At 34.0% G+C, this 13,705-nt stretch overlaps 1 protein-coding gene across 1 annotated transcript in view; it reads left to right on the forward strand.

Annotated features, from left to right (window-relative positions):
- Positions 1–2,184: 2,184 nt before the first annotated feature.
- The window catches only part of LOC121385842 (DNA polymerase epsilon catalytic subunit A-like), a 55,526-nt gene continuing 44,005 nt past the window's right edge, over positions 2,185–13,705 (forward strand). Inside the window, exons 1-14 of the mRNA XM_041516634.1 lie at positions 2,185–2,334; positions 2,539–2,665; positions 3,560–3,640; positions 5,027–5,164; positions 5,870–6,024; positions 6,376–6,450; positions 7,775–7,907; positions 8,903–9,010; positions 9,816–9,926; positions 10,258–10,343; positions 11,157–11,276; positions 11,886–11,946; positions 12,507–12,578; positions 13,183–13,296. Coding sequence (XP_041372568.1) covers positions 2,261–2,334; positions 2,539–2,665; positions 3,560–3,640; positions 5,027–5,164; positions 5,870–6,024; positions 6,376–6,450; positions 7,775–7,907; positions 8,903–9,010; positions 9,816–9,926; positions 10,258–10,343; positions 11,157–11,276; positions 11,886–11,946; positions 12,507–12,578; positions 13,183–13,296 — 1,455 coding nt within the window. The 5' untranslated portion in view covers positions 2,185–2,260. The remainder of the gene's footprint in view (positions 2,335–2,538; positions 2,666–3,559; positions 3,641–5,026; positions 5,165–5,869; positions 6,025–6,375; positions 6,451–7,774; positions 7,908–8,902; positions 9,011–9,815; positions 9,927–10,257; positions 10,344–11,156; positions 11,277–11,885; positions 11,947–12,506; positions 12,579–13,182; positions 13,297–13,705) is intronic.

Consider the following 13,705-nt stretch of genomic DNA (forward strand, 5'->3'; position numbering starts at 1 on the left):
TGGATCACCAAATATTTCTGTAAATTGGTATTGCTATGCACCCTGAAAAGTGGACAATGACATGGCGAATGTTCTGCATCTTCAATAGGATCTCCACAAGCACATCTAGGATTGTCTTCAATGTGACGTATAAAGTTATGGCATTTAGGTTACTGTTACCCAATATCAGTCGACATTGTACTAGTAGTATCTGTTGACTTCTGTTACCATGATTAAAGTATAGAGGGCCTAATTAACGAAGGTCTTTTAATCTCTCTTCAGCAACACATCAAAAGTTCAATGTGACATATAAAGTTATGGCATTTAGGTTGCTGTTACTCCGTCGACAGTGTACTAGTAGTATCTGTTGACTTCTGTTTCCATGATAAAAATTATTGAGAGCCTAATTAACAAAGGTCTTTTAATCTCTCTTAAGCAACACTGCGTCGTCTTTACAGGAGTATTTGCATCGTGCTGCGAGATCGCTAAGTTGTGAGTGCATAAGCGTACAGGCTCCCATTGTTGTAAGGGGGTGGAGAGGGGTAGGGCATGCTGATTTTTGTCTGAATTAAACAAAACTGCCCGGATCTGAATAACAACGCTTTTTCCTATTAGCATTGCAGCCAAACAGCTATATAGGGTTGCAAACCAATTAAGTATTTTTTACGTGAATTACAACTACTTTTGATGGAAATACATGGTAAAAAAGGCCTCAGTTTAGCACTTTTTGCCTGAATATCTATCATTTTTGTCCGAATTTAAGGACTTGCTCCAGCAGTGGGAGGGGGGCGGGGGCAGGTGTCTTGTCTCGTACGCTTAAGTGTGAGCGTTTAATGTATTGGGCCTCTGGCTCTTACGTCTAATTGTGGTAAGTGATGGAGTGGCAGTTAAAATGTGTCTAGGTGCTCAATTTACAAAGAATGCTTAAACAACATTGAAAATTGCCTGCACATTGCTCACAAAATTCTCAAAGTTGCGAGAGTTAGGCCTGCGATACTTAATTCACAATATCAGCTTTATTAAGCAACCCTATCCTGGACGGAAAAGCCGGCCGGGGCCGACACCTTCGCCCATGACAGGCATGCGCTATAACAGCTTGTTCTGAGTGTGCACATAAAACCCTATGACCTGACCTGACCTTCTTAAGCAACTTAACACCGTCAGTGCTAGTCATACTGCAATGCAAAGTTAAAGTTTGTTTTATTTAAAGACACCACTAGAGCATATTGATTTATTAATAATCGGCTATTGGATGTCAAACATTTGGTAATTTTGACATATTGTCTTAGAGAGGAAACCCGCTACATTTGTTTTCCATTAGTAGCAAGAGACTGCGAGATTGCAGAGTTGCGAATTAGATCTCGTAGTTACTAAGGTTTCAATAATTAAAGGTATGGTTGACCTACTAAACGATAAAATACTGCTTAAAAACATTTAATTTGTCCTAAAAAAAACCCAAAACATTATTCAACTAGCTACATAGCTATAGACATATCTGCCTTGTTATTGGCATTATAATATATAACTGAATTATGGCTACATAGCAACAAAATGGAAAAACATTACATTTATGAATATAGTGCTGACTTTATACATTTATCATATATATAATAGCTGTTGATTAAACTGTTCTGTAGATTCCTTTTGTATGAAAATGTTATTTTAAATGTAGTAACTACTTTTAAATGGCCATTATTTTAATTGTACATTTTGTATAGTTTATTAGTATAATGTAGATAAATATATTAAATGTTCACTATTAGGACCGAGGGACGGGATTTAGCTCAGTCGGTTGAGTGCTCGCTTGAGGTGCTTGCGCCACAGGATCGAACCACCTCGATAGATCCATTCAACTGATTGGGTTTTTCTCGTTCCAATCAGTGCACCACAATTGGTCAAAGGCCGTGGTATGTGCTTTCCTGTCTATGAGAAAGGGCATATAAAAGATCCTTTGCTGCATACGAAAAAAATGTAGCGGGTTTCCTCTGATGACTACGAATCAGAAATACCAAATGTTTGACATCCAATAGTCGATGATTAATTAATCAATATGCTCTAGTGGTGTCGTTAAACAAAACAAACCTTTTTATTTGGATCGACTGAATGAATCGACTTTAAAAAAATGGTGGAATTTACAACGCAAGCGCAACGGACTAAACAGACTTACCTACCAGTCGATTTTAGATTCCGCGCGAAAATTAATAATGTTAAAATTAAAGTGAATAATATTGGTTAGATCCCAGATTATCCAATAATAAAAACGCCAACAAAACAAACAACTATGGTTTGGAAGAATACGGGAAAATATAAAGCAGATAAAGATGGTGTTACGACAGCATCTGGCGAAGGAGCAGGGTAAATTTGCAAAATAATTCACCTTATGGTACCGAAATCTACCCCCAAGTTACTGTTACTACTGTAGAGGACTAGGCGGACATTTGGACAAATAATGAGCCCTTAAGGGCAATTTTGGCTCCATTAACAAAGATAATTTTTTTAAAATATTTCTGAGATCCGCAGTTATATTCCTATTTTATTAATGAAGATTTTTCTTTTTAGCCGAGAAGACGGTACAGAAAAACGTCTCCAGCGCACACAAATAAATGATGAAATTGATGAGCGGTTTGGCTTTAAGCGCTACAAAGATCCAGCAGAGAAGACGGGATGGCTTATTAATATGCATCCAGTAAGTGAATGGTGCGAATAAAATACAGGGAATATTTTGTCAGGATATCGTGTCACGATTCGCTACGCAACTTTAAACAGTATACTCCTTGCTCACCATATCACAGCATTTACATTTTTACGGTTTAGCACGCGCAAAGCTCCCCTGGTGACACGTTTATTATTAGAAATGTGATGATAGACAACACATTGTTTTGCCCGTTAACAAATTTGAAAAAATTTCAAAAACTCTGCCAACTGTTTCATTTTGACATTTAATTCTCTGTGTGTGGCATGATCTCTTACTGTAATATGTATATAGTTATGTTCTATTAATAGAGGATAATAAATGAGTTACCAGTTATTATCAAATTTATTTTCCGAGTGAAAATTATTTCACAAGGGACATAAATTTGGTAATAACTGGTACCGAGTTTGTTATTCTATTTATTACCTCAGCTATTTTTTCTCTAAAAACCTTTATTTTTGAAGCACATGCATGAAGGCCAACCTATATAAAAACGATGTAAACCACTTTACGCACTGTTCTGAGAATTGCTATAGCTTTGTAATTTAAGTTCATAGATAATTTTCAAAAACAAAAGTCTTTTTTATTCTGCTAAAAATAAATATACTGAATTGTATTAAAATGACATTTTGTTATAAATTTAACACCCAAACCAGACAGCCATAACCACAAACACTTCAAACTACATGACGTCATTTTGTGTCTTTGCCAAATCGTGATGATGTCGTATTTAGTACCGACATGGTCATAGGTTTGTAAGTGTCAAATCGTCCAATAGTATTGTTCGTTGGACCAATGCAGAATATTTCTCACTGAGAAAATATGGAAAATACTTTCCCTGTTATGAGCGACCGCTGGGGTAATAGTATTATTTATTTGTGTTTGTAGACCGATATTCTGGATGAGAACAAGAGGATGATCAGTGCTGTAGATTATTACTTCCTACAAGAAGATGGGTCGGCATTCAAGGTATGTTTTACTCTCAGTGGGAGAGGACACGTCTGAGTTGAAGTAGGTGATACGGTCTATTCTCCCCGGTGATATGTTTCTATCCATCCCAACCAGTGCTCCTTGACTGGTATATCAAAAGCTGTGGTATGTGCTGTCCAGTTTTGAAAATCATATATATCAAAGATCCCTCGCTGTTCTTCAATAACTGGTTCCGGTGGTGTAGTGGTTAAGCCATCAGACTTCAGGCTGGTTGGTGCTGAATTTACATCCCAGTACTGACTCCCACCCAGTATGAATAAGGCCACTATACCGACTTCTCTGTTACTAATCATTAACCCACTGCCCTGGTCAGACAGCCCAGATTGTGTGTCCAGGACTCTGCTTGAACCTTACTTGAATAATTACCGGATAATAATTTGCAATAACCCATTAAATTATTTGTTTTTAGAAATTGTATATATTAAATGATTACTATGAAGTTAAAACAGTAAATATATACTGTAGAATACTTTATTTTCGCGATTTAATGAAAATGGGTCAATTCGCGAACATTTATTTTCGCTAATCTCCCAACCCCCATCAATAAAAAAACGAAGTACAGATGTCAATAATTTTGTTTTAAAAATGGAACTTAGTTTTGCCGGTTGTTACGCTAATCTGTAGAACTAATCCTACATGTACACACGAGTGCTATACACATAATACAATAGTTTTCCTGCTTTAACCAATCAAGACTTTATTGTCCTTTTAATTGTTATAAAAACAAAAACCGAAAACAAACGAAACAAAATTTGAAAGCACAAGCTACTAGTACTCAGCAACTTAAGTTTGATTGAAACAATATTTATTGCCATCAAAATACTAGTTCAAAACGGTTTGTGATTGGCTAACAGGCCAAAAATAAAAATAAAATTGTGAAACCTCTGAACATAACCCAGTCCGGATTTTTTCACTTCCACATTTTTAATATACTGTGATAATGCATGTTTACTTCCGTCGTTGAACACGTGTAGACTGTGTCCAATGAACTGATCGCTAGCACATGCGAAGGAAAACAGCATAAAGCTTTTTAGTGTTAGTATTGTTTTATTATCATGCATATACTTGATCGTGTTCTTGATTTAAAGTTTCAAACAGCTTTTGTGTTTTGTTCCGTGACAGGAGGGAGCACCGCTTTGTTACTACTAGCCTCGTACATCGGAAACTAATGTGGTATAGTTGAACGAGACTACATTTAAAAATTTGTCGGCCTTTATAAAAAGTTTATTTTCGCGTGGAATATATTTTCATGAATTTCATTCACACGCGAAAAACGCGAAAATAAAGTATTATACAGTATTTAACAGATACATTTGAAGAATAAATTGTTCATTTTTGAATTAATCTACTATTCCCTTTTTACAGGCGACACTACCATTCAAGACCTATTTCTATGTGGCTACTAAACAAGGATGTGAGCGGGAAGTAGCGTCGTATCTTACAAGGAAGTTCTCGGGGAAAATTGCTTCAATTGAAAGTGTTAACAAAGAAGACTTAGATCTTGTATGTATGAATTCAGTCCATGCATGAACAAGATTGTTTTGGGTCCAACACACATTTGAGTTTAGTGTCACATGTATTGACAATTAACTCTTTGCCTCCCAATCTCGACTAGTCGAAACGTGCAAAGCTAACGTGAAAACCCATTCTCGACTATAATCACAACTGTCAACATTCAAAGGAGTTATCTATCTTGATTCTGTGAACGCAAGAACATAGTAGAATGTGAATTGAATATGTCGAATGTATTTTGTTGACTGGGATTCATATTTAAGTTGTTATTGCAATGTCGAAAAGAAAACAAACACGGACTAAATTGTGTAAGTGTTATTGATGATGTAACGCGCACATGGGTTCGATTTTCTTGCTATTTGTATAAGATTTAATTTAAAACACGTTTGACATTATTATTTAATGATAATTGAAGATTTGTAAAGCATATGTTCGCCGAAAATAACTGATAATACAGACTCCGAAGTAGATGATGGATGGGATTATAAATTTGCTCAACTACATCTTCCATATTGTAATTTATTATTTGTTGAGAAAAAACATGTCCATGTACTTTTTCATTTCAAGTGCACTTAAAACTTAAATTGCACTTATTGTTTTAAGATAATTTTCTAATGCTTGACAGAAACTATGACCATTAGTGGCTTTGACAGCTATATTTCATTGTTACTAATTTGAATTAATTGTATATTTTAGCACAACCACCTTGTGGGTTTGAAGCGAACCTACCTTCGCCTTTCATTTTTGCATGTTGATGATCTTCAGAGCGTGAAGAAAGTGATTTTTCCTGCAGTTCGTAAAAACAAGGAGCGTGAGAAGCAAAATGAAGCATACACATCTATGTTGTCAAGGTAGGTAAGATTTAGTTAGCAACCACACACATATTATTTATAATACTTACCTTTTGAAAAACAATAAATAGAGTAGATGTTGGTCAGTGGCTGCAAAGGAAACAAAATTGGAATATTTGTGTAACAACTCTTCAGAACATTTTAAACTATAGTGAAACGACTCTAAACCAGTCACATATATATATGTGCTCCCATTTTGGCAGGGGGTTCTTTCAGATTTTTTCCTGAATTTTAAATGAAAATGTTCCAATCTGGATATAACAACGTTATTCATATGAAATTTTGCATTTCTACTTTTGGGTTTTGTGACACAGTATTCATGTGTACTGTCAATATAGAGTTTTATTTTAGCCACCTGACTGGGGAAGATAGTGAATTGATTTCCAAGAAGATATCCGACCAGTTGGACAATATCATTGATATCAGGTGAGTAACATCGAGTATGTGTAGTCCGATCAATTAGATCGTATAGACTGGATGTGTGCGTTTGCAGCCAACCACAATGAAATCATTATATATAGCGTATATGCTAGAGGTAGGCGTTATTGAAATTTCAGGTTTGGTATCGGTATTTTTGGGGTGATTTACCTCGGTATCGGTACAGTATTTAGTAGTGATACAATACCGATATGGAGTGGTATTTTTGGTATACTCCTGTTTTAAATGCATACCTGAGTTAAGTCTCGCCCACTACTTTCATCTAAATAGAATTAAATTTCTCTTCCTTTCAGCTATATTGTGTTCATCAGATATATTGTTAGTGCTTTACTAAATGGCGGATAACATTTTTTCAATACCAAAATGTTTGTATTTTGAAATTTGCTCGGCATGGTAAATCAGTATTGACATGATACTGAATACAGAAAGGTATATACGGTATACCACCCAGCTCTTGTATGTGCCCAAAACACAAGCCTCAGATGCAACAATTGGACCACAGACATATGCCGCATCCAATCTATATGAACCTTTATTGAAGTTATTGTCAAAGTGTTGTATATGCCTTTCTTATGTACTGTTACTGATCAAGTTTAACTTTTATGGTGATTTACCCTCTTTTCACAGAAGTATGGCCCTTGAATTTAGGAGATACAAAAAACATTTGATTTCGGTAGTGGACATTTATTGCTTTAGCAGTACTCTCATAATGCTTGTTTATTTCCATAGTTCCATATTATGTGAGAGCAGAGCTAGCTCTGGCATTCGCCAATTGCGAATTTTAAACACAATTGGCGAAATTTATTTTGATTTTGCGAAATAATGTTGAGTAATAATTGATATTTTGTTAGATAATAACTGGATTTCTGCAATTTTTGAAAATTTAACAAATCATTTGGCAAAAGTTTCTACTCGTCCAGAGCTAGCCCATCTTCATAAATCAAGGCTAATATTCGTTCCTCGTATTCAGCCTTGATACATGTCGTCAAGAAATCGTGTATCAAGGCTGAATACGAGGAATGAATATTAGCCTTGATTTATGAAGATGGAGCTAGCCCTGTGATAGTGCAGTGATTTGACAATCTTTATTTTTTATTATTTGTTTTTTTTACAGAGTATGATGTTCTGTATCATGTGAGAGTGCAATGATTTGAAGATCTTTATTTTATTCTTAGAGAGAATATGACGTTTCGTATCACGTGAGATTTTGCAATTTTCTGAAGATCTTAATTTATTTTGTTACAGAAAGTGACGTCTCGTATCACATAAGATTTTGCAAAGATTTGAAGATGTTTGTTTAATTTTTTTACAGAGAATATGATGTTCCGTATCACATGAGAGTCAGCATTGACTTGAAGATCTTTGTTGGTCACTGGTACTCCATCCAGGGACGCGGCAGTGCGGCTCCGATCATTCGCCTCAGAGACGATCTTGTCGATAGACCTGTATGTAATTTTATAATACTTTACTTATTTATAGTCTATCCTGGATCTGGAAACTTTTTTTAAATTTTAATTTTAGTATGTAACGGTTTGTATTTGACCTAGCTTAAAATAACTGGGATGGGTGAGATGGGGTGAGCAGTGAAACAAAAGAGATTACGGCTCAGTTATATAGATACCAGTTAGAGGAAAATGGCGGCAAAATCCCAGGAAATTTTTTTTTGGTTACCATTTAACTTGGACTTCAATAAAATTACATCAGTAGGTATATTCATTTCAGGGATGGGACAGGGATTACTGGTGTCCATATATTCATTAGAGAACCATTACATGTGAAAGGAAATCAAAATAATTGACTTGTAGATCTTTATTCATACGATCATGGTGGTCCGATTTTTGTTTGTTTCATACGATTATCATTATGGTGGTTGAATTTTTTTCTTCCCCGTTGGCCATCGGACTCGAACAATGTACTTATTTAGTGAATATATTGATGACAAGTAATTTTTGCATTTGAAAAAATTCTATCGTTGAATTGATCACAGAGGTGAGTCCGTGTTTTTTTTTCATGGTAACAATTTTTACAGTTCCGGTAAATATATTCGCGGCATCCGAGCAGCTCCTAGGGGAAACACTGATATGTACTGCAGACTAAAAAATATATAAATAAATTAGCCATCTAACAATATTTACAATGAATTTGATTGTACGCACATACAGTTACAGACTTTCCATTTTCTGTTACAATATTTACAATGAATTTGATTGTACGCACATACAGTTACAGACTTTCCATTTTCTGTTACAATATTTACAATGAATTTGATTGTACGCACATACAGTTACAGACTTTCCATTTTCTGTTACAATATTTACAATGAATTTGATTGTACGCACATACAGTTACAGACTTTCCATTTTCTGTTACAATATTTACAGTGAATTTGATTGTACGCACATACAGTTACAGACTCCATTTTCTGTTACAATATTTTCAGGAACCTGTAGTGCTAGCGTACGACATCGAAACAACAAAACTGCCGCTGAAGTTTCCCGACTCTCAAGTGGACCAGATTATGATGATCTCATACATGATAGATGGACAGGTTTCTACTCTTTTTGTTGTTGGTTTTTTTTTTTTTTTTTTTTTATCCCACTGCTCCCTTTCTTTTCTCACCTTTGAACTCATCTCATTTCTTTTCTCACCTTTGAACTCCATCTCATTTCTTTTCTCACCTTTGAACTCCATCTCATTTCTTTTCTCACCTTTGAACTCCATCTCATTTCTTTTCTCACCTTTGAACTCCATCTCATTTCTTTTCTCACCTTTGAACTCATCTCATTTCTTTTCTCACCTTTGAACTCATCTCATTTCTTTTCTCACCTTTGAACTCCATCTCATTTCTTTTCTCACCTTTGAACTCCATCTCATTTCTTTTCTCACCTTTGAACTCCATCTCATTTCTTTTCTCACCTTTGAACTCCATCTCATTTCTTCCTGATCTGGAAGCTTCTCCTATCTTTCAGCTTCTTTCGCTGTCCACTCTTTTTGTTGTTTAATTAATTTAAATAATAGCTAAGTAAGCTGGATTTGATCGGAGAAGATGAGAAATGGCCTTCATTTGAATATTGTCTACTGAATTTTTAGATTTGTGTATTAGTGGTAAAACATTAATTTTTTTAAATTTTGATTAGGTTTTTAAAAAACAATTTTAACTAACGATTTGCACTGAACTGTTTGGAATCTTTTACATTTTCTATCAGCATATTGTGAACAAATATACAAAGTTTATAAAAAAAAAAAAAAATCTGTGAGATCCATTGTTAGAAACCATATTGAAATGTCTGTATATAAGTAAAATAGAATATTAAATTTTACTCTAATAAGGTTTATTATTATATATTTTTTAGGGTTTTCTGATCTGTAACAGAGAAATTGTATCTCAGGATGTGGAAGACTTCGAATACACTCCACGTCCAGAGTTTGAGGGGCCATTTACAGTGTTTAATGAGCCTGATGAAGTAAGATATACCTTGTGATTCTTTTTGACTTTTCTCTGTAGTTTCATTTACACTTTTATAAAATTACTCTAATGTCAATGCAGACCTTCAGTTTTCAAATGTTGTTAATAATTAGCATTAGTTTCATATTACGTTTGTTTTTTTAGAGTGCATCAAATACATTTGTTGCATATATCAGATGCGTTTTATAGTAGCTTGAAGTAAAATTCTGGTATCTATGCACATTAAAAAATTATCCTTTCAATAAAACTATTCTGGCAAGAATGTAACTGTTCTAATGCTAAAATTAGACGGGATAGTTTTTAACTAAATAATATTTTATATTTTGTAGGCTTCAACCATACAGCGGTTCTTTGACCATATTTTGGATGTTAAGCCGCATGTGTATGTTACATACAATGGAGACAGTTTCGATTGGTAAGTTGGTAATGATAAAAATTTGTCCAGTTATTGTAGAAAGGACATTATGGTAATAGTAGTACTACATTTACATAGCCTAACTTCTCAACTAATTACAATCCCGACTATGGTGTAAACTTGCCAAGTGCCAAACAATGTCTTAAATGTTTCTTTTTTTGTTAGCGGTATTCTGTTTTAGACATGTGACAATGTATATATGTATAAAATGTATATACAAGTTTATTTCAATATTAATTAAATTGAGGGAATTAAATTGTATTCTGTTCAAATATTTGCTTCTATGCACTGTATTAATCAGTTTGGGTGGCCAACCCATTTTGCAGTGATAATGTATACATATATGTACATGTATAAAATGTATATACAAATTTATTTTAATATTAATTAAATTGAGAGGATTAAATTGTACTCTGTTAAAATTTTTGCTCCTCTATGGACAACCCATTCTGCAGTATCATAATGTTTTTGGAAGATGTATGGTATACTTGTTTTCTTCAGTGTCACATCAAAAAAGAAATCAGTTAAATAATATGTTCATATGTCTTGTTCATTTAGGCTATAAGACAATGTATTGTACATGTACCACTTAATGTTTTTAGTTTTTCAACAGGCCGTTTGTGGAGACGCGAGCAGGATTCCATAGGCTATAAGACAATGTATTTTCTTTGGTAGCAGACTGTCCCACTTAATGTTTTTTTGTTTTTCAACAGGCCGTTTGCAGAGACGTGAGTGGGATTCCATAGGTTATAAGACAATGTATTGTCTTTGGTAGCAGACTGTCCCACTTAATGTTTTTTTGTTTTTCAACAGGCCGTTTGTGGAGACGCGATCGGGATTCCATGGTATTGATATGTATCGACAGATTGGAGTACAGAAGGATAATCAGGGAGAATACAAGTCACGGACATCAATACACATGGACTGTTATAGGTACTAACAAAACTACAAAATCTCTGTTTATTAGTCTCCTACCGGTCCGACCAGAGGGAACTATAGATTTCATGTCCATCTGTCCGTCAGTTGCACATAGTTTTTCGGATGTTTCTTTCATAATGACTCAAGATATTGATGTGAAATTTTGTCTACAGCTTTATTATGTTCTGTTACAGATCACATTTGACTTTCATGGCAGTTTAACAATTTTTCACATTTATGGACCCTGAATTTAGGTGATAAGAATAACGTTTGGTCCTTTTAGAGGACATGTATTGCTTTAGCAGTACTCTCAGAAGGCTTGTTACAATTTTAGTCATTGACTCTAGCTTTCGAGATATGTACACCTTTTCTGTTTTCACATAAAATACATTGTGAGCTATTACGAACCCTATGATGACCAAAAAGATTGTTTTTCAGTGCCTTTAAAGTAATTTCAGCAGCAAAATTGGTTGGAAGAAATATGATAGGATTTTTTTCATGTAGTAAAATATATATGTAGGTATAGACAAATGCTTTAATAATGCACTGTTATAAATAAACATGATGCTTCTTATGAATTAAAGAGAAACACGTGTTTTGAAATCTGTGTGTTCGTCTTTACAGATGGGTCAAAAGAGACAGCTATCTTCCCGTTGGCAGTCAGAATTTAAAAGCTGTAGCCAAGGTATTTTTCAGAATTTAAAAAAACGTCTTCATGTTGAAATATTTTTTTATATTCTTATTTTTTTTAATGCTTATTGTCATGTGAGTTACAAACTGAATTATTACAAGTACAGTTGAATTTGTATTTTTAAAATAAAGTTTTTATTAAAATATTGTAGTTTAGTATACTAAACTTGAAACATCTTGTTAATATCTCTTAATTTTTGCTTTTGTCATAGCATTTAATTAATAGTCTTTTTATAAAGTACTTTTATTATATATATCCCGTCAGTGGCCTCATTGGGCTATTTCTCGTTCCAGCCAGTTCTCCACAACTGATGTAACAAAGGCTGTGGTAGGTACTATCCTGTCTGTGGGATGGTGCATATAAAAGATCCCTTGCTAGTTTGTTCTCTATATCTGTGGTCCTTAACCATATGTCTTACTAAAATGTGTTGAGTGCATCGTTAAACAAAACATTTCTTTCCTTCCATAAATATATATTTAGAAAAGATCCGTTGTATAATTTTATATCCATTAATCTTAATATAAATGATATTTTGTAAGTGTTATTTGATTTAGGCCAAACTGAGATACGACCCGGTAGAGTTGGATCCTGAAGAGATGTGTCGAATGGCTAGTGAAGAACCACAGGTACAAACACATGTCATTTACATAACGTACTCCATGCACATGTTTAATCCAAAGACTATGAGTATTACAAATTTGATAGGTTTATGAGTATTTAGAATAATTTAATACTTCCTTTTCAAATTATTGTTCATGAAAGTTTTGACATTATAGAAATAATATATAATATTTTAAAGGGACAGACCCTAGTTTTTAAACACTAATGAATATTTTTCACTTAGACCCTAGTTTCAACCCATAAAAATGGACACTAAGTTTGGTTAATTTACAAACCTGTAACAAATTTGGATACAACAGTGAAACAAGAGTCGGTGACATTGAAATACCTTTAAAATAGACTAAAACGTAAGTATATAACTGTAACTTCTGAGACACATGTGCGTTTTTAAATATGAAAAATGCATTTCGGTGATATTAGAAACACCAGGATGACCAGAAACACTTCAGTTTGTATGGAAAGAGATAATCTAAACAATAAAATAAATAATGTTTGATTTCAGTGACAGCTCTAATAGTGAAAAATATGCCTTAGTGTTTAAAAACTAGGGTCTGTCTCTTTAAATCCAAAACACACGATGGTAATAATCTATTTGTTTTATTTTTCCAGGTGTTGGCCAACTATTCAGTGTCTGATGCTGTTGCCACGTATTACCTGTACATGAAATACGTCCACCCGTTCATCTTTGCATTGTGCACCATTATTCCCATGGAACCGGATGAGGTAAGGCAGGGCTCACTGTACATTGCCAAATTAGCCAATTGCTAATTTTTATTAAAAAAATTACTACAAAAATAAGTCTTTGGCTAATAAAATATTCCTCAAATTAACCACATTTTAATAAATTTCAAGAAAATATGTTACATTTCTCAAAATTGGTTGAACCGAAATTTGGTCCAGAGTGAGCCCCGGTAATGGCTTGAAATTAGTTTTTGTGTTACAACAGTAGTTTTTGTGTTACAACAGTAGTTTTTGTGTTACAAGAGTAGTTTTTGTGTTACAACAGTAGTTTTTGTGTTACAACAGTAGTTTTTGTGTTACAAGAGTAGTTTTTGTGTTACAACAGTAGTTTTTGTGTTACAAGAGTAGTTTTTGTGTTACAAGAGTAGTTTTTGTGTTACAACAGTAGTTT

This window comes from Gigantopelta aegis, chromosome 2 (genome assembly GCF_016097555.1).
Source record: "Gigantopelta aegis isolate Gae_Host chromosome 2, Gae_host_genome, whole genome shotgun sequence".
Classification (NCBI taxonomy): domain Eukaryota; kingdom Metazoa; phylum Mollusca; class Gastropoda; order Neomphalida; family Peltospiridae; genus Gigantopelta; species Gigantopelta aegis.